This window comes from Brachycentrus maculatus, unplaced genomic scaffold (assembly GCF_059751285.1).
Source record: "Brachycentrus maculatus isolate JH-2025_06_01 unplaced genomic scaffold, ASM5975128v1 h1tg000472l, whole genome shotgun sequence".
NCBI classification, from domain to species: domain Eukaryota; kingdom Metazoa; phylum Arthropoda; class Insecta; order Trichoptera; family Brachycentridae; genus Brachycentrus; species Brachycentrus maculatus.
Window position 1 is genome coordinate 129,973 of NW_028281219.1, and position 27,838 is coordinate 157,810.

The 27,838-nt window shown below is 29.1% G+C and overlaps 2 protein-coding genes across 3 annotated transcripts in view; one reads left to right on the forward strand and one right to left on the reverse strand.

Annotated features, from left to right (window-relative positions):
* Nucleotides 1-27,838, forward strand: part of LOC148302209 (angiotensin-converting enzyme-like) — a 197,396-nt gene that overhangs the window by 77,789 nt on the left and 91,769 nt on the right. The window lies entirely within an intron of this gene.
* On the reverse strand, nucleotides 6,063-7,885 carry LOC148302212 (uncharacterized). The gene is made up of 2 exons (XM_088271945.1): nucleotides 7,809-7,885; nucleotides 6,063-7,524 (listed from the first exon to the last, which is right to left on the reverse strand). The coding sequence occupies exons 1-2, from the start codon at nucleotides 7,818-7,820 to the stop codon at nucleotides 6,409-6,411; spliced, it is 1,128 nt and encodes a 375-aa protein (XP_088128071.1). The 5' UTR covers nucleotides 7,821-7,885; the 3' UTR covers nucleotides 6,063-6,408.

Sequence of the window (27,838 nt, forward strand, 5' to 3'; positions counted from 1 at the left end):
CTGTTCAATGTAACAGCCCCACACACCATACTAAATATTGCTCATGGCGAACAGCATGCTTTTTTACAGCTGTTGCGTCATACAGCATTTTTAATGTTTTTAATTCCATTGTTTCATAGATTTTTCATATTTTCATTGCATATCAGAAAAATGATGGTCCTATTTTCTTTCTTTTTCGTTTAACCAGGCTTATCCACAGCAACGGGTGCCCGGATACAACTAGCTTACAGTTTAATCACACATTAAAATAGTGAAAAATACTTCAAGGGATTATACTACAAATCAATTCATACTATCCACCCTATGACTCCTTCAAAAATACCGCTAAATTACTGGTAATAACCGGTATTAACTTCATAATTTACGGATACATAGTATTCCCATGTAAAAAAAACATTAGCATATATTGCATCCCCGACGATTACTGACTTATAGTTTTTAAATTGAAATATCAATATATATTTATCAAACATTATTTTTATGTTTTTTTTTTCATTTACGAAATTTTTACTATATCAAACATGAAATATGGTCATAACAATTAAAATAAGTAGTACAGGATAACATATCTACATATTTCCTGTAGTAAAATTGCTGAAGTTGTAAAATTTTCGTATTGTTGTAGGATGTTTCGTAGTGCTTTATTTTTAAAAAATCCAGTATTCAAAATAAATTATTTAAAAACTTAAATTCATTTATAAACATAATATTTAAAACAGCAAACATTATATGACTTATTAAGTTATAAAGGAAACGGTTTTTGAGAAAATAAATATTCCAACGAACTCATAATTTCTTCGTTTCAAACCTAATGAAGACGCATTATACGGTAAATCATAACCTAATTTTCTCTAGACCTAGGTGACATTTGATGTAATTGAATTTTTCGCTCAAAATACCGCTTTTGTATTTAAAAATATAATCTAAGATATAATATAAAATATAATTAAAAAAATATATATTTTAAAGGGTTAAATTTAAAAAATACAAGAAAATAGTTAGTAAATGTTAAGGAGTTTAAACAAATTAAAACAATATTGTTTATATATTTTTTCTTCAATAAGTCAAATTCCAATACAAATGTATTTATTGCGTATTCCCCATAAGTATATATATATATATATATATATATATATATATATATATATATATATATATATATATATATATATATATATATATATATATATATATATATATATATATATATATATATATATATATATATATATATAAAAATATATATATATATATATATATATATATATATATATATATATATATATATATATATATTATATATATATATACACATATTTATATATTTATATATATATATATATATATATATATATATATATATATATATATATATATATATATATATATATATATATATATATATATATATATATATGTATATATATATATATATATACACACACACAAACCTTTGTAAAATGTAAGTGTTTTATACATTTCTCTCATTATCGTATGTGAGGTACGTTCAGTGGTAATTACAAAGTTACTTTTTGAATTTTTTACCTTCTTAAATATATTACGACCCGCTCGGCCTTGGAGCTCGACTTCCTCGCGCTTTAATGGTTTACCTAATTGCCAAAATTCTTGAATAGGAAGTCTGCCGAGTCCCATTCTAATTCCGGAAATGAAAAGGATTCTCTCACACATTTCCAACAGATAAAAAAAACACAATGTACATGGCATTATGTGTCGTTCATTGTTTCCGACATTGCTAGCAAAATGCGTGAATATTGAGAGAAATCAAATGAAATCGCCGCCTCCTTTGAACTGTGAGAACATCTTCAAATTGCGAATAAGTGATGTAATATTATTCCTTCCGCTTTTCCTTGCTCCGTGTGGATTACATAAAATTATCTCGTTCATCTTAACTACCGATTTATTTACATTCTGTTACTTCAGTTTCGATTGGCAGTTGAGATAATGTTGGTACTGCATATTAAAATCCATATTTTACAAAATTGGCGGATAATAGGTCTATTTTTTGTTTGGATGTTTTTATTTTAAAATTCTACTTCAACTCAATCCATTCCTACGAGACACACAATATGACACTTTTTCTAATAAATTTAGATTTTTTGAAGGTCCTGTCCTTTTTTATATTATTAATAAGCCTCCTCTCGTTTACGAGTGATTATCCTATTCTTGAAAAAAAAACTAAATTCTAAAAATGAATTAATAGGACTTATATAGGATTTATAGAATCATAAAATCAAGTAGTTTTATGTTCAATTATGGTAAAATGATGAACATTACACAGTTTGTAAAGAGATCGTTTAAAACAGACGATGATAAGTCGCAAGCTCTGTAAATTACCAAACTTCCATATTTCTCTTCAAAAATATTCGTTTTTATCTTTGTGATATGATACAAAAATCTTGATAACAATAAAATAAATTAAATCTGGTATTCATGTACAAATTACGTACTTAAAGTATTGTTATAAGTTAAAAACTTTATTTCTATGAAAATTGAGTATTTCGGCTTAACACAGGTTAAATGCTATATAAAAAATATTTAAAATAAAAAAGACCAAGAAACTTTGTTACTCTATTATGTCTGACGCTTTAAGGTCATACTTTCTTCCTTTTTTGGCCATCTTTTTTTTAAATTGTTACCGCTGGATTGTTTTATGTGAATCATGTAAATGCAAATACAGGGTGGCGCAATGGGTTTTGTTGGTTTTTAGAGTGTTATTATAGATGTATTTATGAAAAGACCAAGGTTAAAAAACATATATTTTTATGACATTTACAATGCAGTTTTATAATGGGAATTGTTTTTTTCAAAATAACGTATTTTGAATGGCCACAACGTTTTGCTAAGCAGTGTTGATGTCGTGATTGAAAATTCTTTGTAACTCATAGCAGCATATTTTGTTCAATAACAATTGAAATACCCTTTATTAAAAAAATCTAAAATGAAAATTTAACTTTGTTTTAAAATCGCATCAAAACAAAGTTACACTTTAATAATAAAATGGAAATTCACAAAGTTAGTGCTTCAAAATAAGGTGTTTTTTTTTATAAATTATATTAAACAAAAATATTTTAAATTATATTAATATTTTAGATTAAAATTAATAATATTTTTATTTTTTTTGTGTGAAATATTAAATAAAAACAAATGACCACAACAATTATTAAAAAAGATGTATTGAGATTGTTTGAGCATGTGAATCAAACGAGTGAACAAAGAACAGAAATGTGGTAAGTGATAGAAGCAGAGGAAGACAGAAAAAAAACTTTGCATTATCAACTTTTCAAAATAGTTAGGCATGACCAAGTCAGGAGTTGGAATAATCGGCGAGTATGTATAAGGAGATGCATGAATGTGGAAGAGGCAATATTTTTTTGGAAAGTCAGATCGGTATGGCGTTCTATTCTCTCTGGCTCCCCTGATAGAGAGTGGTAAGATAGTTAGTTAGTTAAATGTTAATTAAAATTGGGGTTTGTAGGAAAGTTTAGTTCAATAACGCACGATTAATATATTACAAACAATTAAATCATATTTTAATTTGATTCGAGGAAACTGTATAACACAAGCCACTGCGATATACAATAGTAATACAACAATTTATGGGTATTTATGTAATAATATAGCGATTGGAATATATTATAGAGCATTTTGAAAGAGCTAATCCAAATTCGATGTAAATTATATCGTATCATTTGAGCATCAACCGTTATTTACTGGTTGGTACACGTAAATATATCGCTTTTAAAGCCATAATCTTCATAATTTCTCTTGACCAATATTGCGTAAGTAACGTTAAGTAAATCAATCCTACTTGCAAGCAAGTATTGGAATGAGTTTTATTATGTGGTAAGCAATGTTAAACCTGTTACTAATATTATGTTACCTTAGAAAACATCATTCGTAAGAAGAAATTATAAATGTCTTACTTCGCAATTTCTAAGCTCAAACCATTCTCGATATTGCTAATAGTTCTATGTATGTTATACCACTTTTTATATTTATTTTGCATTTTTTATCCCCAAATTTCAACACGAATGAATAATTACAAAAGTAGATTGAGTAACTAGTATGCAATGTTATTATTTAACTGCACATATGCATATTTTTTGCTACTGCCAGCTTTGCAATAATCTACATAATATTGGGTGAAATAAAATTTACATTTTAATTGTGTCACTAATTTTGTGAGTGAAATACAAGTAAATAAAAAAGTGATTATAACAATTATTTAACAAAAGCGAGATCTACCCGATCACAGTTTGGTGTGACTCAATATAAAAAAATGAGGAATATTGTGAAGTAATGAAAACATTTCAAATCTATGGAACAATACAATTGAAAACATTGAAAATCTTACGTAACAGAGCCAGTCAAGAAGCATGTTGCCATTAAGGTGAACAAATATATTTTTTAAAAACATATTATTACCCGTGAATAATTTTAGAATATTGAAGATTCAGAACAAAGGAACAATAGTATTTTTATTTTAACGATAGACAAAAAGCACGCGCGTATTCGAATGCAACGTTGTGTCAAAATGTCCAAGCAATCGGTAAATAACATTTATAGATTTTGAACAAACTATCTATTTTTATAAATTCGATATACCATACGATATTACAATAAAAAAAAAATTGGATAATTTGCATGGCGCCATTTTCGTAAGGTACTACCTCGAAAGCGCTGTCGTTCTTAAAAATATACAATTAAGGATTAAGGATATTATCAAGTTATTCTAATGTACCTATACAATCACTAATGTAGAGTAATTATATACTAATATTACTAACATTAAATAAGCAATAATTACTAACCACAAAGTAAATAATTTTGTTATTAAAACTGCAAATAATAATGAATCAAAATCATTTATCTGCTATATAATTGATCATGGCAAAAGGATAGATTTTTTATTTATTGATTTGGCGTTTAATTTGTAGAACTCTATTTTGATTTATGTATTGATTTTTAAATCACACAGATTTTTTTGAGTCTACTAAGTTGTATTTTATTAAAAAACACAAAAATTAATATTGTGACAATTGTGTCGCCTAGTTATGGCATTTTCAAACGAATGCAAACATTCGTTTGAAAATGACATAACTAGGTGAAAAAATTGTCACAATATAATTTTTTTGTGTTTTTTAATAAAATACTACTTAGTAGACTCAAAAAATCGGTGTTTGATTTTTTGAGTCTACTAAGAAATTTTTTGAAAAATCAAAACGTAGATTTTTTATCCTTGTTATCGTTTATAAATCAAATTCATTCTGCATGTCTTATGATTATGTTTTGGTCAAAATGAAAGACCTCAATCCACAGTGATTGTACAACACACAAAAGGTACGCGTGTTCTGGCGCGTACGGCGTTTCCTGGGTTACAAAACAAAGTAACTCTTGTCGAAATGCACGTATGTGTGAATGTATGATGAAAATGATAAAAAAGAAATATATGAAAAGAAGGTCAGAAATCTGTAATTACCCCGGTGATGAAACGAGATCGAGTGAAGCCACTAAATAGGCGCGTACTGAATAACAAGAATTTATCCTTGTATTTTCTTTCAAGCTAATTAAGTATTGCGGATAACAATAATTAAAGCTTCCTTTTGAAGCTTCCATTACTACCTGTATTAACAGGTATTGTACACAAAATTACAATTTCGATAGCAAGAAATCACGAACATATCCAGTTGATTTGTAATTTGTTCGTTTAATGTTATAGTATATTATAAATAATATCGAAAAATATTTATTAACCAATTTATTTGACAGCTATGTCATATTAAATGAACAAATTGATACCATAAGACTGTTTTCTGTTGGCAATTTGAAGATTTCTGACATATTTACTTTTATAAATATACATTTTTATGTTTAAATATTGATTTACTGGTTTAGAATGAGGTCATAAAAACAGTAATTTCAAAGATTGATTTATTTTTACCTTTGTCTAAAAGTGGATTAATAAATAAATTTTAATGAAACCGTTTTTAGAGCATGTTTGAAATAACGATGAAGTGGGGGAAAAATAACAACAATTTCAGTTGGGTTGGTTCGGAATGCGAGGCATTCGTGTATTTATTACATGTTTTTCCCAATCACAATTCAGGTACTTTTGCATGACTGCGAAAACATTAATTAACAAAAAATAAAACTTAAAAATAAAACGGGCGTTGGTATATTTTCGAGTGCGTAACTTATTAACTAAATAATGGTGATTGGTTTTTCGGCATCGCTCCGCAGTTCCCAAGGCAAGAGCTCCAAACAATCTTCCAGTCCCGGTATGTGGGAGAGGAACTATAATCTCTGAGCCGTCGGCAGGAGGAACGTTAAGAGCGATGCTGTGTCCAAATTATAATATCACATTCATGAAATCATCTACTTCCTACTTTAGTAGCTTCCATGATGATCACTAAAGTCGTAGCTGCTCTCGCCGTAGTCGTGGTGGTCGTGCTCCACGTGGACTGGGTAGGGGACCTTCACCGGGTAGGGGACGTGCTTCTCCACGGTGTATGGCACTGGCTTCTCTATGTGGACCGGGTACGGCCTGTCCACGGGCACCTTCACGGGGTAGGGCACCAGCTTCTCCACCGGGTACGGGACTCGCTTCTCCACCGGGTACGGGGCTGGGTAGGGGACCTTGACCGGGTAGGGCACCGGCTTGTCTACGTGGACTGGGTAAGGACGGTCTACGTGCACCTTGACTGGGTACGGGACGGGTTTCTCTACGGGGTACGGGACGGGTTTCTCAACTTCTACGGGGTAGGGTTTGGCTACATGCACGGGATAGGGCCTGTCGACATGTACCTTGACTGGGTATGGCACCTCCTTGATGACCGGGTAGGGTTGGGGTACATGCACGGGGACCTTCACCGGGTAAGGAACCTTCTTTTCTACTGGGTAGGGAGCTGGTACGGGTACCTTGACTTCGTAAGGGATGTGTTTTTCTACTGGATAAGGTTGTGGAATGTATACTTTAACCGGGACGGGTCTATCTACGTGCACTTTGACTGGGTATGGGACGTGTTTCTCAACTGGATAAGGTTGGGGCACATGAACGGGAATCTTGACGATTTCTTTAACTGGGTATGGGACGTGCTTGACTACTGGGTAGGGTTGGGGTACTGGTACCTTTACTGGGTATGGAATGTGCTTTTCTACTGGGTAGGGAATGTGTTTTTCTACTGGGTAGGGAATCTTGACTTTCTTAACAACAGTCAACGTTTTGTGGACGTCTTCGTGTCCCCAGTCAGAGCCCAGGGAGAAGCCGGAGTCATGGCCGAAAGAGCCACCGTAGCTTCCTCCATATCCGCCGCCGAAACTGTCTCCAGATGACCAGCCGTGGCCTCCGTAGTTGCCAAAGTCTCCGAAGAGTCCTCTCTTCTCGTGTTTCTTGTCAGCTCCGACCCCCTTGGTGTCCGCTTCCTTTACAGCTTCGACAGGTTTCTTCTCTTCTTCTTTTCCCTGTACGCCCAATATGGCCAACACCACAAGAGTGGCCACAAGCTGTAAAAAACACACAACAATAATTAGTTACTGTAATTAATCTCAATTATAGCATATTCATGAATCTTATTTTAAGTCTTTCAAGATTCAACCACTTATTCTTTTTAATCACTTTTATAGCACAAGAGTTCATAACACTGGTGAAAAAAACACTTATAATATCGTAGATGAATCACATTTGAAAAAAAACTCGTATTACTTTATTATTTTTTACACAAAACTGTATTTGTATTATGTTATCAAATTGATTTGATTTGAATAAATGCAAAATGCAAAGAACCCACCGTGATCTTCATGGTGCTTCTCTTATTGGCAGCACTGAAGGCAGTGAGTTTCCGAACGTGAATATACCTTCAATGCCCAGCGGTCTCCTTTATATACTGAATCAAAACGAGAAACCCCCAGATACACTTTCGCTCGCTCGTTGGATACGTCTCGTAACCGACATAACCCGACTGGTTTAGCCTCACATCGTAATCGGAAGGCGGCAGGAGAAATCCGAGCAGGCTGCGTTTGGAATGCAAGTCGCAATAGCCAAAACCGCGGAAATTTGCGTACACTGCAGTCACACATCCGTATCCGAAGACTTTTCATGCATTGCGAGAGATTGAGGGTACCAACATACCTGTTGATTTTCGCCATTTAGAGCGACGTCTATAGCTTTGTTCGGTTTTCCAGCCAAGGATAACGATCACATAGTTATGTAAAGTAAGGCCCTGATTGGTCAGAACTAAAGTGGGTGGCACAGTGTTCGAGTTTCCTCCGTAGGTACCTTTCGACCTCATACTAGCCTGCAGTGCTCGAAAAGTTTATCTTCTAAAGCTTGGTATACATTATTAACCAGGAAAATTAACTAGAACTAACTGGAAACATTAACTAGGAAATTTAAAATAAAATAAAACTGTAAAAATCTCTCATGTCGCTCACTCCTTTCAAGAACGTCATAAATAAAAAAAAACTTGATTTTTCAGGAGAGCGTTTTTAAAGTTTAAAAATATAATACAATGTATTAAATATAAATATCAAGCTACTTATTGAACTTTTTACTGTGCAACAGATCTTTTTAGGTAAAACCTGAAGGTTTTTTCTCCATTTGAAAAATATTAAGTATGTTTAAAAAAATAATTAAACAATACCTTTTCTTCAAAATGCAAAAACAACACATTCTGCCATGTATCGGGCAAATATTAAGTTTAAAATATGCCACTTTTTCTAGGATATAGTACATTTTCTGGGCATTCCGAAAACGTGCACAACTGAAAATTGACGATTTTTGATTTATGACGTTCTTGAAAGGAGTGAGCGATGTATCCTTGGCTTGCACATACACACACAGTGGGTTGTTCAGTTACAATAAATTCAAATTGCATTTAATCTCATATTTCTACAATAAAAAAAAAACATTTAGTGAATATTCATAGTACGTTACATTTAGTAAATAATTTTCTTCGTCGTGGAAAAGATGTAAATTTTTAGAGTGATACAATGGTTACCTACACTGCATTAATAAAAAGAATGCATAACATTTCTCATTCGTATAAAAACTCATATAATTACTTTTTTACTTTTTTAATCGAATAATTCAATTTAAACCCCGTCATGTCCGCCTCTGTAGTGTAATGATCAGCACGCTCGGCTACCGTTCTGGAGGTCCCGGGTTCGATTCCTAAGGGGGGTAAAATAAATACAAGTGATTTTTTCACTGTAATATTTATTCAATATTACCTTGGACGGCACCTGAAGCGGAGGGCTGATCACCTTTCCTTCATGTGTAAAACGATCAAGATAACACTGCGTTTATATGACGCAGTGCCCTATGCACCATTGGGTGCGGATGAGGATTTAAAAAAAATATCCCGTCATTGTTTAATACTTTAAGGCCAAAACCCTAGAAAACTAACAATTATTTAAAATCTATAGAGTTCCACGTTTTTTATTGTTTTTATTATTTTATTTTATTTTTTTATTTTTATCATATTTCAAGTATTCAAAAACGAACAAAGTAAACAAAATCACACAAATTAAAATGTTTACATGGATGATCTTTGTGTCAGAAATACACTTTTCAATCATTTTCTATTTAATTTAATAAAGAAACTCTTGTATTTCTTTACTTTTTTACGTTTATTTATTTATAAGAAAATTTTCTTTGTCTTTCTAATGAATATTAACATTTTTTGTTAACATTTTAATGAATATTTCCTTTCTTCAATTAGAACAATGCAACCGCAATCTTTGTTCTCAAAATTTATGTTCATTCCGCAGAACATATATTTAATTGTTTACATAGTTGCATATCAAAATATAATAATATATAAGTGCTTTGTATGTAGCAAAAAATCACGTTTATTGTTTTATTACACCATTAGCATGATTTGCTGTATGATAAGTTCTTTGCGTGAGCTTCTTAATAGGGTAACGGTTCCTAATACCGTGCTTTATGAACATTTATATAGTTCAGTAAAATTTTAATAAAAGTTCGAAAATGTTCAATGATTAATAAAAAAAATCCTTAGATACTTGTACATATACCGTCCTTCAAAGTAAAAAAAAAATACTTGCAAATTTAAAAAATAATTCCGTAGATATCAAATGGAAAAAAAAAATTGGCATTTTATAAACTCTATCAAATCATAGTTAGTTTTGTAAAATATTGTATTTTATGTATATTTTATCCTTGTGTTTCCAACCATAATATATGGGAGTGGAGCATGGAGCTTACAAAAAAGGTTGAAAGTAATGTGCAAACGAAATGCGATCTCTCACACAAATGTGTTGAAAACGATGTTTGACATAAAAGGCTAAATTAAGCATTATCGACAACGTTAGGAAAGGTGTTTTGTGATGGTTTGGCCATGTGGAACGCATGAGTGACTAAAGAATACTATAAAAAAATTGATTAGGCTCATGTAGTTGGAAATAAAATCTGAGGAGGAAGAGGAAGACCGAGAAAAAATTGGCATGATAAAATATTTTATTACTTGAAAGCACTGAGGTCAGGAGTCGGAATAATCGGCGGGTATTTATGACGAGATGCAGGATTGTGCATCAGTTGCAAAGAAAAACTGGTGTAGGGTTCGACTCCCTCTGTCTATCCTTTTGGAGAAACGGCGTAATGGTTAGTTAGTTAGTTATTTTAGTTAGCTATATTTATATTGAAGCGGGGGGCTGATCACCTTTCCTTCATGTGTAAACGATCAAGATAACACTGCGTTTATATAAAGCAGTGCCCTATGCACCATTGGGGTGCGGATAAGGGTTTTATATATATATATATATATTTATAGCTGTAAATATTGAAATAAAACAGCATAACGTAAACGACATGTTTGATTTTTTATTTGCTAATTTTTTTATCATTATATGAACATGCTTGAATTTTATGACTAAAATTCTCCTTCCTGCGAAATCTATTTTTTATACCATACCCTGACCCTTTTACCCCCTTCCTCACACACATACACACTCCCACACTTTTATATTATTTTATTTTTTTATCTCTTAATGTTTTTGATAGTTATAACATAAATGTGGAATCGTGTAATTGGCTTTATTTTAATTAATGTAAGTATTTTTTAATATACACTTCTTTTAAATATAAAGCTGTACAATTCCCGAACAAATAAAAGAAAAATGCTTTAAAAAATAAAATAAAAATTGAACATTGAAACACTGCAGTGATGAGATTATTATCAGTAAGAGAGTTGCACTTACTGAGAGTTATCAATGTTACTATAAATATGCGTCGATATTAAGCCCAATTATCGGTGAATGTTGATTTTCTAATTCATTAACTGCAGCCCTCATTATTTTTAATAACTTCATGTAGGTATACAAAAACAAATGAAGTACAAAGCATATGCAATCCTTTTGTTGTCTTGTTTCACCGAAATCCAGTGACCGTGACAGAAACTGAATTCCTTACGTTATTATTAGGATGTCAAATTAGCTCTATATTTTTTGATGACGAAATATTTTACTTTAATGAGTCGTCTACTCATTTCATATTCCAACAAATTGTATTAACCTATTTTCAGTAATTTATTGCGGTACTTGAACTTGTCTCGCTATAGTCAATATTATTATTTAAAAATAATATCTTTTCATTAAAGTGAATTAAATTAAGAGGAAATTGCTTTAAACATTGAAAGCATTAACTTTCTGGATCATATTGATATATTATTTTGAGAAATATTCACTCATATTTTTACTAACAACCAACTAGTTTCTGCAACAACCTGTTGCTCTCTTCAGGGTTTAATTTATGAGTCATAACTTAAGCCCTGAAGAGGGCAACAGGTTGTTGCCGAAACTAGTTGGTTGTTAATAAAAATGTGAGTGGATAAAAAAACAAAGTATTTTTATTTCTCAAAATAATATAAAAGGAAATTAGCAGGCGACTTCATTAATTGATTCGGCAGTCACATTGTGATGATATTTATCAATTATTAATTTTTATTTTCAAATTGTCAAAATAAATATGGGTGATTTTGACTCTCATACTTATTTAATATCACCGATTATCATACTGGTACAGAAAGCGCAGTGCTGATCACCTTGCCTTCATGCAATTAACGATCAAGATATTCAGTGCTCTATGCATCAATGGGTGCGGATTAGGGATTTAAAAAGATTGACATGGTTAACGGTAATTAAATACCAATGTTACTTTCAAACTTTTGCGACACGTATTTCTTTGCATTCTGAGTGAAGTATGGAGTTGGAAAAAAAAGGATGAAAGCAGACAAAATGCAGTCGAAATGCGATCACTCATAAGAATATGTGGCAAAACGTAAAAGAAGTCGTAATAATCGACGAGTATGTATGAAAAGATACACGAATGTGGGACAGGCGAAGATTGTTTGCAAAAAGAAGTGGCATTCTATGCTCTCTCTGCCTACCCTTGCGGAGAAGCGGTGTGATAATTGGCTAGTTTTAAAATTACCCCACAGTGAGTTATTCCACATTTAGTATCCCAAACAAAGCAATACGAACTCGTCATATTTTAAGCATTTATCAACGCCATACCCACGTATAAACCATTGATTTATGGAGTTCTCGCCATTGACCTTAGATTTGATCACCAGATATAATAGACATCCTTTTTGGGAAAAAAATCAATTACACGGTTTATTCTTTTGTCTTCCAATGATTGTCTCCTTGGAGGTACACAAAAAGGTAACTATCCGAGCTGTTGTTATGATTTATTTTCGTATCGCGTTCACAATGTCCGCTCGTTTTACTTTTGACATACTTACATAAATACAATAATTCTTATTTAAAACGTCTATTACAAATTTAACATAGATTATAACATATGTTGTGCATGCCTATAATATGGTAACAATTTATAATCGTTTGTGTGCTGTTTTGTAAAAGTTATGCTTTATTGCGATGCAATAACTAACGCATCATTGGTTACAAAAGTAAATTTTGCAGTGGCGTAGTATTAAGAAGAAGTGATAGAATAAAAACCAGAACCAAATGAAAATATTTTTTAAAAGCAAAATCCGTTAAAAAAAATACGAAAAATAATTGTTAATCCAAATAAAGCTCTTTAAAATAATTTGAAAAATCCGTCTGATTACAAATACTACAAATAAAACTACAAATTTATATGTTATTTTTAAATATGCTTTTAAATACTTGTTGGTAACAATTTATTCTAACCCTTATCCACACCTAATGGTGCACAGGGTAATGCAGTGTATTCATATTGATCATTACTTACACGAAGGCAACGCTTTAGGTACCGGTCCAGGGTAGTATTAAAATAAGTATTAAAGTTATAAGCCTCAAATATTTACTATGACTTCTCCTGAGAATTCAACCCGGGGTCTACAGAACGGTTGCTAAACGCGCTTACTATCACACTACGGAGGCTCATAAACATATGATATAAATTCAGTAATTAAAAAATATCCATGCTGTCATTCTGTCACATATATCATATTTAAGGTCCTGCCCTGAATTATCAATGATATGGAATATGATAGGCGGCGTGGCTTAGTTGGGTAGACACTCAACTGTGAAACTTGTGACAGGGGTTTAATTGCCCGTCAATTAAAAAAAGAATTCTAGAAAAAAATCTGATATATTTTACACACATACCTTACCTACTTATTTTACATTATTACCCATAGAAAAGCCTCTAAAAATGCCATTCAAATATTTACTTGCGTACATAAAAATGTATCTACTGATTTTTCTTCTTTGAATACACAGTTATTTTTTTTGCTTCGATTATCACGCACGCCTCTGCTTTGTATGTGGTTACTTAACCCCATCATTACTTTTTGTAGGCGTTGGTTGTTTCTGTTATGTAATATTGCTCTTCTTTATGAAAGGCTCTCACCGCGAGTTTATCGATTGTTTTTTTCACTTTATTTTCCCACTGAAGTTGCTGACCTTATTGCATTAGTAACGTTCGTAGTGGTTCAAATAACGCAATACTCATAAAAATAATACAAAAAATTAATTAAATTTCCCAAATGCATTAAAAACAACTGTAATGGATAGCAGATTAGTGTATTATACTTCAAGTTGATTCGACGAAGTCTTTATTTAAAATTCTCTTTTTATAACATGTGAAAAAACATTTGACTTTATTTGTATTTATCTTGCAAAGATGAAAACCTATTTTTGCATAAATAACGATTTAATATTCTGTCCAAATTATGATATATTTATTTACATTAATTGATTGGAGAAATAAAAAAATGGTTTCTATAAATGTAAAACAGTGACAATTATTAATTTAAAGGAAAATATCTAATAATTTTACTCCTTTTCCCTATTAAATCGTCTTTACAAGTATTCATGAGCAAAATATACATGTCAACAAACGAAATTGATTCCATATTCTGAAATAAAAGAGAATTCTCCTCATTCCTGAACAAATCCTGAAAAACTTCTAACAACTTGTAACAATCTTTGGTCGGATTAAATTCCCGCGGTTTGTAAAAGTTTCATGATTTTAGCACAAATATTTTATAACATAAAAAAATACATTTATTTTCCTGCCGATAAAACTAACTAAAACATATTGATTTCGTATTTGCTTCAAGGAAAAACATAAAGAAAAACACGTGTATAAGACTAATTTGGACCACTTAACGCTAATCTTTACAAAAATCAATAATCAAGAATAAATCAGCAATCATAAAGCACTTGAAAAATATTACACAAACATTTAGGTATAAATGATCATAAAAAGGTGTTTATGTACCGCATAATAAAAAAAAATACCCGTTGTTTGTGGCATGTATGACTAGCTTCGAAAACATGAAATTTTTTTCAACAGGCGAAAATGCAAAATGTTTAACTCAAACATATGCGAAAATGCATATAAATTTTGTGTTTTCAACTGTTGGATGTTAGCATGTGCAGTTCTCAAAACTAGTTGTGTTGTCATTAATAAACTCAAAGTTTGTATACAGGTGTTATATTTTTGCATTTTAATAATAGATTTTGATCATAAAATACCTAATAAAGTCCGTTTTAAAACGGATTACATATATCTACCCTTGCGCGACAGTCAATAATACAATATTATTTATTCCTAAGTGAGCTGGATTGATAATATACTAAGCAAATAAATAAAATAGAGAATCCAGAAAAAATAAATATAATTTCAATGAAAATATGATTTTGCTCAAATATCTCCCTGTGTGATCGAAGCTTTAGCATAAAGGTTGCAGAGTTTAACGTAAACGATTTGCTCGCTGATTGGTACTGAGCTGATGATATAAGAGCATTTCTTTCCTTAATTCGACAGGTATAAATACGAGTTAGCAGCTTTGTAATGCGATCAGCAACATGCACTGACCGGTAAGAGTAGAAATGTAACTATATATGTATGCGAGTACGTATGCACCTGTACCTCTGTATCCGTAGAGGCATTCTACAACTTTTCTGCCAGAAAAAGTTGCTGCACTCGAGCAAATAAGGGATTTTATTTCCTTACTTATTTTTTTCCGTCATTTACAACAAACACGCTCAACAAAATATTTTATAACGCAAGAAAAAATACTGTTTCAAACACAATTATAATTGAACTTCTCGATGAAACCGTTTATCCAAAAATTACCATATATATGGGTTTAAAATTATATATAAAACTTCCATATACGGTATTTTTTACAATTAAAATTTTAAAGTACATGCAATACACTACTTTTCCTCATAAATCGATTTATTAACATCAATGTTTCATTATATTTAAGTTTTCTACCGGCAGTTCTTTGTGGAACTGCATTTTATATATTATAATAACAACTTTTTGTTTTTTTCCGCATTTTTCCGGATTTTTATTTTATTTATTTGACCAGTTACCGGGTTTTGTCATACCAGATAACATTGGGTAATATATCCAAAATTAAACACGGTTAGTGGATTGAATTCTACTTTTTTACATATGTGACGCGTTTCGTCTTATTAGGACATTATCATACAATTAATCATTTATTTTTTCTCTCTTTTTTGTGTGTAGGTTAAAATGGATAAAAACAATTAAAAAATGTATGTAAAAAGAACTCCACCGACAAGACACACAAGATGGCTTGGTGGGTCTCTGCAAACATATTTTAAATATGTTTATAATTGTTCTTTAAATTAATGTAGACAATTTATATAAAAAATTTAAAAAAATAAAAAAATCAAAACCGTGCATGCGCAAATGAGTTATTGTGCATATTTAAGTTTACACGTTATTCAGTACTATTATGATACGAGAATCTTTTCATCCCTTGGGACAGTGACAAGACTGACATATATATTATAATATAATAATACATCTCCGTACAATACCGGAACATGTGTAAAAGTGCTTGGCGATAATTCAATGCGTAACGTAATCTGTGATGGAATATATTACAATGTTAGCGCCACTAATACGGACAGTTCACAAACCTGCATACACTAATATGACAAATAAACGCAACTATCTCGAGTAACTCAAAGGTAAATCGTTATTTTTAAATACATTGAAATCAATATATTGCGAAAATATATAATTGCGAAAAACGTCGATAAAGTTGTCGCTCTAATAAAAAATAATAATAAAACCCTTATCCGCACCCCAATGGTGCATAGGGCACTGCTTCATATGAACACAGTGTTATCTTGATCGTTTACACACGAAGGAAAGGTGATCAGCACTCCGCTTCAGGTACCAGTCCAGGGTAATATTGAATAAATATTACAGTGAAAAAATCACTTATATTTATTCGACCCCCCTGGGAATCGAACCCGGGACCTCCAGAACGGTAGCCGAGCGTGCTGACTATTACACTACAGAGGCGGACAAAACAACATAATCGCTCTAAAACAACATAAAATTTTGAATGTTTCTTGAATCGTATTTAAATTAATCTTTTCAGAAAGCCACTGTTTTCGAATGCGTTTTTAGGACAATCCAAAGCGATTAATTGGAGACAATTTTACACGTTGGTTAAGGGAAAATTTCTAAATACATTTTTGAAACATGTATTTTATACACAGTAAGTAAAATTCATTGCCGTCAATTTAAGTCACTGACCGCTATTGAATGAGACGATATCTAATAAGAAAAAAATCTTAGTTATAAATCTTCATCACAAACTTTTCCTTCATGTTCCTTCACTGTGTTACTTTCTCAAGAACGAAAAGTTTTTCTAACATGCTACGGAAGAGTATAAAAATATAACATTATTTACCCATGGTAAAATAATTAAAACTTAGTTAAAGCATTCCAAAGCATGGGGTTTAAATCAAAACTACTGGTTTTAGAAGAGAAAACCTCTCATTGGCAATACTGTCCAAGATAATGCTAGTTAAAGTGGTCTTTAACTATGTGAAGTTATGGTGATTAACCGCGATAGTCTCACAAAACTAAGAAAGGAGTGGAATGTATTTGAGGATATATAACAGATAACATAAAAAGCTCAAGATGAAGGACATTACTGTTGTACGGTGAAGAAAATGGAGAATGGCAGCGATGTTTAGGGCACTCGGGGTCCTCAAATTAGATTGTCACTTGAGCAACGCTTACGTGTACCCTTCAGGGATCTCTCGAATTTATTTTAATAAACACATAATCTTAAAATTCATAAAATCTATCAAATTAAAATTTTTGTTATTACAAAAACATACATTAGAAAATTGATTAATCGATATTGTATTCAAAATCGCATACAGAACTTATTGTATTGTTTACTGATCTTAAGTGAATTTATTTAAAATTTGTGGATTATGCGTAAAAATTTTATGTTATTGCTTGATTCATTTAAAAATTACAATAAAAATATTTAGAATTGAATATCAGCGAGGACGACCGAGGAACTTGGCATGAACAGATATATTAATTACTTAGGTTAGATAAATATATATATATATGTATATATATATATATATATATATATATATATATATATATATATATATATATATAATATATATATATTTATACATAAATATATATATATATATATATATATATATATATATATATATATATATATATATATATATATAAATATATATATATTTATATATATATATATATATATATATATATATATATATATATATATATATATATATATATATATATATATATATATATATATATATATATATATATATATATATATATATATATATATATATATATATATATATATATATATATATATATATATATATATATATATATATATATATATATATATATATATATATATATTCTATATATATATATATATATATATATATATATATATATATATATATATATATATATATATATTTATATATATATTATCAAATAAAAAGGTCAGAAGTTGAAATAATTGACGGGTTTGTATGACAAGATGCATAAATGTTGAGGAGGCGAAGAATTTTTGCAGACAGAGTAGTATGGCGTACTATTATATACCTATTACATACGTACATATATATATATATATATATATATATATATATATATATATATATATATATATATTATATATATATATATATATATATATATATATATATATACATATATATATATATATATAAATATATATATATGTATATATATATATATATATATATATATATATATATATATATATATATATATATATATATATACCCATTATTATATGATCATTTGATCTCTTTTACATTCACCTACATTAAAAGCAGTTGCATTGTATTATATCTGTTTAATAAATTAATGGACATGTTTCCTAACTAAAAAAAACATTTTACTACATACAGCTTCCCATTTTTTCTGAGGCAATCGCATGACATTTTCTTTTCTGTTGAAATAATTATTATTGTAACAAATTCACGCAATTAGTTTTGCAACGCATTATATATAATATACACACTTGTTTTGTAACTGCACACAAGGTTGTTTTGTGAAATAATGATATTTTATTACTAAATGTAATCGTTAATATTGGCTGTACATAGAACATGCTTTCATTACCATCCCTCATTTTCCTCAGATATTATAAAAAAATAATTTTCTTTGCCTTGATTTTCTTTAAAAAATTGAGGCTTCAAAAAGTTCAAACATTTTATCCACCTATTTATTACATTTTTATGTTATTTTAGATACCTATTTCATATATTTAATTCTTAAATTAAAATCCTTTTTTTTTCGAAATATTTTGAAGAATTTTCTCGTCTAAACAAAACTGTGTTATGAAAATTGTTACAAAGATTTTATCAATTAAAAAAATCTTATCATGCTACTCTACGCAAAAGGTTGGTTATCAAGTTAATATTTACTTTGTCTGAAGCCGCTCTTAATAACGGTTCTACTATAGCACTATAAAGTGCTTCAGTTGAACCTCTCTCTCAAGTTTGTAAGCCAGGTTGTATTTCTTTTTTCTATGCCTCGATTACCTTAGTCTTTGCCTCGTAATAAACGTATTATTTCGTATTTCTCTCCCCTCATTTACTATCGAAAATACTCTAACCTTTATTTTATTACAGTATCCTTAATTTTTCTCTCTTTTCCTCTTCCATACATACATTTTACAAATTTTTAAATGCACTATGGAATTCCTTAAATGTTATGTCAAATGTTAGCGCCACTTACATACGGATAGTACGCATACCGGCATACGCTAATGTGATAAATTAATGCGGCTATTTCATGCTATTTTTCGGGTTACATTTCGATTTTTTGTGATAGCTTGGATGAGAAATATTATGATATCGCAAAATTATTATACTTAAATTAAAGTTTTTATTGCTGGTATTTCTTTAAATTAAAGATAAAACACAATAAAAATGAATATTAAATCGAAAATAAGATAAATGTAAGAAAAAAATATTTTTTTTAATAACATGTTCATCACATTTAAAAATTAATCTTTTTTAGTTAATGTTTTACTTAGTAAATACCTTGGTATTTACTAAGTAAAACATTAATTAAAAATGGATAGATTTTATCACAAAGTGACTGCCGAATCAATTAATGAGAATATCTTTTAATCATATTCATTTCATTTCTAATAATTTCTCTTTTTTTTGTTCACAGGTAAGCAAGCATCTTCTTCGAGTATTATTGTGATATGCCTGAAAATGACTGATATTCGTGAGTTTTTAATTAATTATTATATTTCACAACAACAAATAATATAAATTTTCTCAATTTTATGATTTAAAAATACGTACTTTTTTACGGAAATATAAAAAAAAACAGGTTGTAAATTGCAAATAATTCCAGAGAGGCCTACTTTCAATAATTTATTTAATACATTTACGTCGATGTAAAATCTCAATCTATGTAGATGTTATTGATAATGATGCCATATTATATTATACAAGTCGACGTCTGAACGTTAATGGACGGAAAGAAAATAAAAACGTTCTGAATGAAAGTAGAACGCGATAAAGATGAATTTGGGTGTGATCATAAAAGAAACACTCGCTTGGGAAAGCAATCGTGCGAAATATTATTGTAATAACATTTCAAGACGCTGTTTAAATCCAACTGTCAAAATCAAATTTCATAAGAATACATAACCGATTACTTTACACATTTGAAAAAAACGGATAATTGTATTATTTACCTAATATTTTTTATTAATTCAATTCATTCGTAACTGCTGTTTAATTGCTTTTACTGTAATACCACTTATTTTCCAAGTAAAAGTTTATTTTTAAATATCTTCTTACCAGCGGATTTTTTTTGGCTGAAAACAACATTTAATGACTATCAGACACCTATTTAAATATATTTAATTCTTAAAAGAGCCATAGCAATGCTGTGCTGGGTGCAACTTGTGAATGTGAATAAAATAAAATAAAAAAACTAAATAAAAAGTATTAATAAAAAATATACATATATATATATATATATATATATATATATATATATATATATATATATATATATATATATATATATATGTATATTATATATATATATATATATATATATATATATATATATATATATATATATATATATATATATATATATATATATATATATATATATATATATATATATATATATATATATATATATATATATATATATATATATATATATATATATATATATATATATATATATATTATATATATATATATATATATATATATATGTATATTATATATATATATATATATATATATATATATATATATATATATATATATATATATATATATATATATATATATGTATATATATATATATATATATATATATATATATATATATATATATGTATATATATATATATACATGTATATATATATATATATATATATATATATATATATATATATATATATATATATATATACATATATATACACATATATATATATATATATATATATATATATATATATATATATATATATATATATATATATATATATATATATATATATATATAAATATATATATATATGTAATAAAATAACTAGGTACCTACCTATACATTTTATTAAGTACTTACAAAAAGTACCTACATAAAACAGTTCTACCACCAGATGCCGCATGCGTCGCTCAGAATAAAACAAAAGACTTCCGATAATATTATTAACTGTCAGAATCAGATAGATAGATAGATAGATAGATATAAAAATTATTATAAAGATAAATTAAGAATAAACTTTAATTACAAAGCAACACATTGTTTATTTTATTATTATACACCCACTTTACATATTATTTACACTTAATTTTCAAAAGGAAAATATAACCACGTTATAAAACGACAATTTTGTTAATATGGAAATGGATTATGAAACATTAGATGTATTAAAACAATTACTACAATATGTTCGGAGTGAGAGAGAAAAATTAGAAGATGATCAAAGAAAACGATTAGAAGATAGTCAAAGAAGACGTGGAAATTTAAGAACTAGTGATAAAATTAAAAATAAAAATCATGTGAAAAAAATTTCTACAAAATATAAAATAAAATATACTCCAGAAAAGAAGAATTTCGAAGCAGATTGTGTGAGCAGGAATCCAGTATTAGAATCGAAGGAAAATGCAAATGAACAATTAAAAGTTGTAAATTTGGTTAAATTAGAAGATATTTTAAAAGATCAGAATAAAAATGAAGACATACAAATAACACAGAAACAGTGCTTGAAAAATGAAAATAAAAATAAAGTAGAAAAAACTTCTACGAAAGATAAAATAAAATATACTCCAGGAAAGAAGAATTTAGAAGTAGATTGTCTAAGCAGGAATCCAGTATTAAAATCGAATGAAAATGCAGATGAACAATTAAAAGTTGTTAATTTGGTTAAATTAGAAGATATTTTAAAAGATCAGAATAAAAATGAAGACATGCAAATAACACAGAAACAGTGCTTGAAGAATGAAAATAAAAATAAAGTAGAAAAAAATACTACAAAATATAAAACAAAATATACTCCAGGAAAGAAGAATTTAGAAGTAGATTGTCTAAGCAGGAATCCTGTTTTAGAATCGAATGAAAATGCAGATGAACAATTAAAAGTTGTACATTTGGTTATATTAGAAGATATTTTAAGAGATCTGAATAAAAATGAAGGAATTCAAAAGAAAAAAAACAAATGGATTGAAAAAAACTGTGTCTACTTTAAAAGGGTCAAGAAAAAAAAAATACAAAAAAAAAAGAAAGAAAGAAAAAAGAACGGAAAAAAAAGAAAGAAAAAAAACAAGAAAGAAAAAAAAAGAAAAAAAAGAAGGAAAAAAAAGAAAGAAAGAAAAAAAAAAAAAAACTTTATCATATCACTAAACTTATACCAGTCCCTTCACTACAAGAAGATGATCCGGAGGACGAGTGAAAATTTTACTATGAATTTTCATCCCCAAGGGGGGAGATGTAATAAAATAACTAGGTACCTACCTATACATTTTATTAAGTACTTACAAAAAGTACCTACATAAAACAGTTCTACCACCAGATGCCGCATGCGTCGCTCAGAATAAAACAAAAGACTTCCGATAATATTATTAACTGTCAGAATCAGATAGATAGATAGATAGATAGATATAAAAATTATTATAAAGATAAATTAAGAATAAACTTTAATTACAAAGCAACACATTGTTTATTTTATTATTATACACCCACTTTACATATTATTTACACTTAATTTTCAAAAGGAAAATATAACCACGTTATATATATATATATATATATATATATATATATATATATATATATATATATATATATATATATATATATATATACATGTATATACTACTACTACTACTACTACTACCATCACGCCGTTTCCCCGCAGGGGTAGGCAGAGAGGATGGAACGCCACACTCTTCTGTCCTGACATACACTCCTAGCCTCCTTCACATCCATACATCTAGTCATACATGCCCTCCGATTACGCAGACACATGTATATATATATATATATATACATATATATATTTTTTTTTTTAAAAAAACCTAACCATCTTGCAATTAAAACGTTTGTACGCTAAGGCTTCGACCTATATTTTTATATTTTCTTAGACTAGATTTTCGTGATAAAATACCTTCCTTAATAAAATTGTAATTATGAAAAACATACGAATAATTTAACAAATCTTATGCAAATCACTTTGTACATGTTTCCTCAATTTATTTACAATTATTTATGATCAAAGATAAAGCCTAGAATTCACTTTTTAAATGTGTCGGAAACGTTTCACGCCGTTCACTTGAATTTTTAATGATCAATCAATCTAAAATATATTTTTGAACAATCCCTAATTTTAAGAGACCCTTAAATTACAACATTTTTTACGACAGAAAAAGATCAATAATGATCTTAACATTCGTCATTCACTGTATAATACTGTATAATATTGTATAATACCACTTTAAAAAACACTACTTCATGACTATCGCTTTCGGAATAATCATTCTATCATCAGTTCAAATGTAAACTACTATTCTACATATTACTATACCACAAAGTTGACAATGTTTTTAAATAAAATATAATATTAATAATGACGCCTGTCGATAGGCAAACCGTAAAGCAGCGTTGCTCTTAATGGAATACATTGAAAATTGATTATGCCATTAAATAATCGATCATTTTACATCGCGTAATAACTTACTTATATTGTCCGGTCACTGATTATGCCACACGATTGTAATTCACAGCTTTAAAAAAGTTGTCAGTTGACACTTCAACCTCACAACAGTGGATAGGCGATATGGTTGTGACATGCTTAATATAATTTTATTTTAATTTATTGAATAATATCTACATTGAATAATATGTAGCGGAAATTCAGAACAATGATATTATGAGCGTATTGTAATGTATATTATCATTGCCAAGAACTGTAATAGCCCTTTCTAATATTAATAAAGATATTGTAATTATTGTAACCTGTTGAATTGCGTTATCGTAAAAATATTAAACACGCATTATAGCGAACGAATACAAGTCATAATATTGCTGTAACCTTTGTGAAAAAGATCAAATAAACAAAAAAAGTATCAACACACTTCACAGTTTCATAAATTTTTCAATCCTGAATGTCTTTGATAAATAAAACTAAATAATCATACAAAATCGTTGAAATTCGAGTTGAATCGAAGATTTTTGATATTTTTCAGCATAATCCCTGTAAATAACCTCAATTGTTTATTCTTCATTATCTATGTCGAGATGTAAAAAAAGTTTATTGATCAATATTTTTGTACAACTTTAAGGTATATAGCTTCCTGATTTTAATTTAATTTAAACCGATTTTTTTTGCAAAATTTATTACAAGGTTCATTTATGCAAATAGTAGAGTAAACATTAAAAAAACTGTGTAAATTTTACGCGATAGCTTAATATGCCCCTAGCGGCGAAATATGAAACTTATAAAATTAATTAAAATTACGCGCTTATTGCTAGAAGAATTTAACGACTGTTTGTTCAAACACGCACAGTCGAGTCGCGCAAAGCGTACAAAAGTAAAAGTCATTCTAGACTCCGAATGTAGATGGAGGTAACGAAATAAGCCACTGATTCATCATTCCTCATACCTTGTACTTTACGTACATCAACTGTCAATAAAGTAATTATGATGACAAAAATTGCAATAAAAACAAATTTCAATTATCAATCACACACAAGATAGGTACCGTAGTTTTATTAAACTTCGTCGTGTCAAATTTTGTTACTACAATGCATTTTTCTGCCCTATCTGCACCCAATCAAGCAAAGCGGTATTAATTTTACCTTCCAATTTACATAGATGAAGAAGAATATGAAAATCAAGCTATGTATTTACTTTACTTATGACTTGTCATAGGCTGATTTAAGTGATCGCTTTACGTACGTGCAACATTCACAATTCTACCTATGATTGACAACCACACTACTCATTTTTTTGAAACTCTTGCATTTATCATTAATCTCGAGTGTTAATAAATATTTGGACACACTTACATGTTTTCTTATGATTCAAGTTACTTCAATTTCATTTACTTTGCTTACGATCTATCATAGGCTGGTTGAAGTGATCCAATTTTTACATAAAACATTCAACATTCCACCCATGATTGACAACCAAATAAACATAATCAAATTTAGGAACTTGCATAGAACTTGTTTAATTTGATTCTGCAATACTATACTTAAAACATATATGGCTGACTAAGTATTGCACCCATCACTTAGTCAAGCTGGAATCAATTTATTATTATTATTATGTACTTAAATATAGACGTTATCTTATGTAAGAGTTCTCGGTACCATTTATGGCTGAGTTGAGTATCTTTTTATTTAGTTTATACTTTTACAAATAAACTTATGAAAGAGCCCTGTAAATACCCAAACATTCATATTGTTCTTCAAATATGTTATGTTAAATGACTCCTATGTGGAGAAAAACAGATTTCTATATAAATATATGTATGTATATAGACACTCAATATATTTGTGATATTAATCTTTACTATAATAATAATAATCCCTTACCGCACCCCAATGGTGCATAGGGCACTGCTTCATATAAACGCAGTGTTATCTCGATCGATTACACATGAAGGAAAGGTGATCAGCCCTCCACTTCAGGTACCAGTCCAGTGTAATATTGAATAAATATTAGAGTGAAAAAATCACTTATATTTATTAAACTCCACTGGGAATCGAACCCGGGACCTCCAGAACGGTAGGCACGCATGCTGATCATTACACTACGGAGGCAGACTTTATCTTTAACTAAAGATAAACGCAGGGTGATAGTTCTACCCTAGAGATTCTTATATTTAGGGTGGAATATAATATGTAAGTAGAATTCATTTGACGAATTTCAACGAACTCAGAGCAAAGGACTTTACTTATAAAAAGAAAAAGATAAATAAAACTATGAAATAAAAGAGAATATCGAAAATCTATGTGGCATTCCAGATTGCATACTTATATGTTTAAATTTCTTTTAAGAATACAAATCAAAACGTTATAAAAAAAGAGATGGACACAAAAAATGCTAACCTGTATTATGCTTTGAAATAATAATATAATAATAAAACCCTCATCCGCACCTCAATGGTGCATAGGGCACTGCGTCATATAAACGCAGTGTTATCTTGATCGTTTACACATGAAGTAAAGGTGATCAGCCCTCCGCTTCAGGTACCAGTCCAGGGTAATATTGAATAAATATGACAGTGAAAAAATCACTAATATTTATTTAACCCCCCTTGAGAATCGAACCCGGGACCTCTAGAACGGTAGCCAGGCATGCTGACCATAACACTACGGAGGCGGACAAAATTATGCTTTGTAGTAACGGAAAATAAAAAAACAGTTGCTCTTTCTTCATTCTTCAATATCCCAAGGGCACAACTCTCAAATTTGAACTAAGTATGTATGAAACGTACATACGGTGTTTGATATTGATGTTAAGTGCATCGAAACACGTGTCACAATATATTGTAGTTACACAATTAGTGATATCTACCAAGAAAATATTAATTTATAAATAAATAAATACGATTGTACGTATATTTATCAAAGTTTGATGCCAAATTAATAAATGTATTTAAAAATAACCATTTAATGATTGATATAGCCTTTAATGAATATTTTACGGCAAAAATCAACACAATAATGATTCTCATTAAAATGGATTTGTAATTAAAACTTATCAATTATTCTTTTAACGTGGTCAAGTAAATTGATCCTTGATCTTAATAAACAATTAAAATGGAAAATATTTCACATACTAGTTATGATAAGTAAGTGTAATCGGTAAGGTATTTAAAACAGGATATTACTTTTATGATTATCCTAAATCCATTAATCAATTTTGCATAAATAATATGGATTGCGGTGATGATAGATGATGTAGTACTAAATATCAAAACTTAAATATTACAGTATACTTCTAATCGAAACGCATAGTACTTGCTTATTCCAAGTACCTCTTTATAAAATAAAATAACTTTGTTTAAACCACTTTTTATAAAACATTCAATAAAATTAAAGAGTTTATGATATTATTACATTTTGACATCTCAACATAGATGAAAAAGAATATGGTACCTGTCTGTGTTTTATGAAAAAGGTGTTAGAGGCAACCAAAAAAGTTGTGTAAAATAACAGCCAAATAATATAATAATAATAAAACCCTTATCCGCACCCCAAAAGTGCATAGGGCACTGCGTCATATAAACGCAGTGTTATCTTGATCGCTTACACATGAAGGAAAGGTAATCAGCCCTCCGCTTCAGGTACCAGTCCAGGGTAATATTGAATAAATATTACAGTGAAAAAATCACTTATATTTATTTGACCCCCCTGGGAATCGAACCCGGGACCTCCAGAACGGTAGCCGAGCGTGCTGACCATTACAC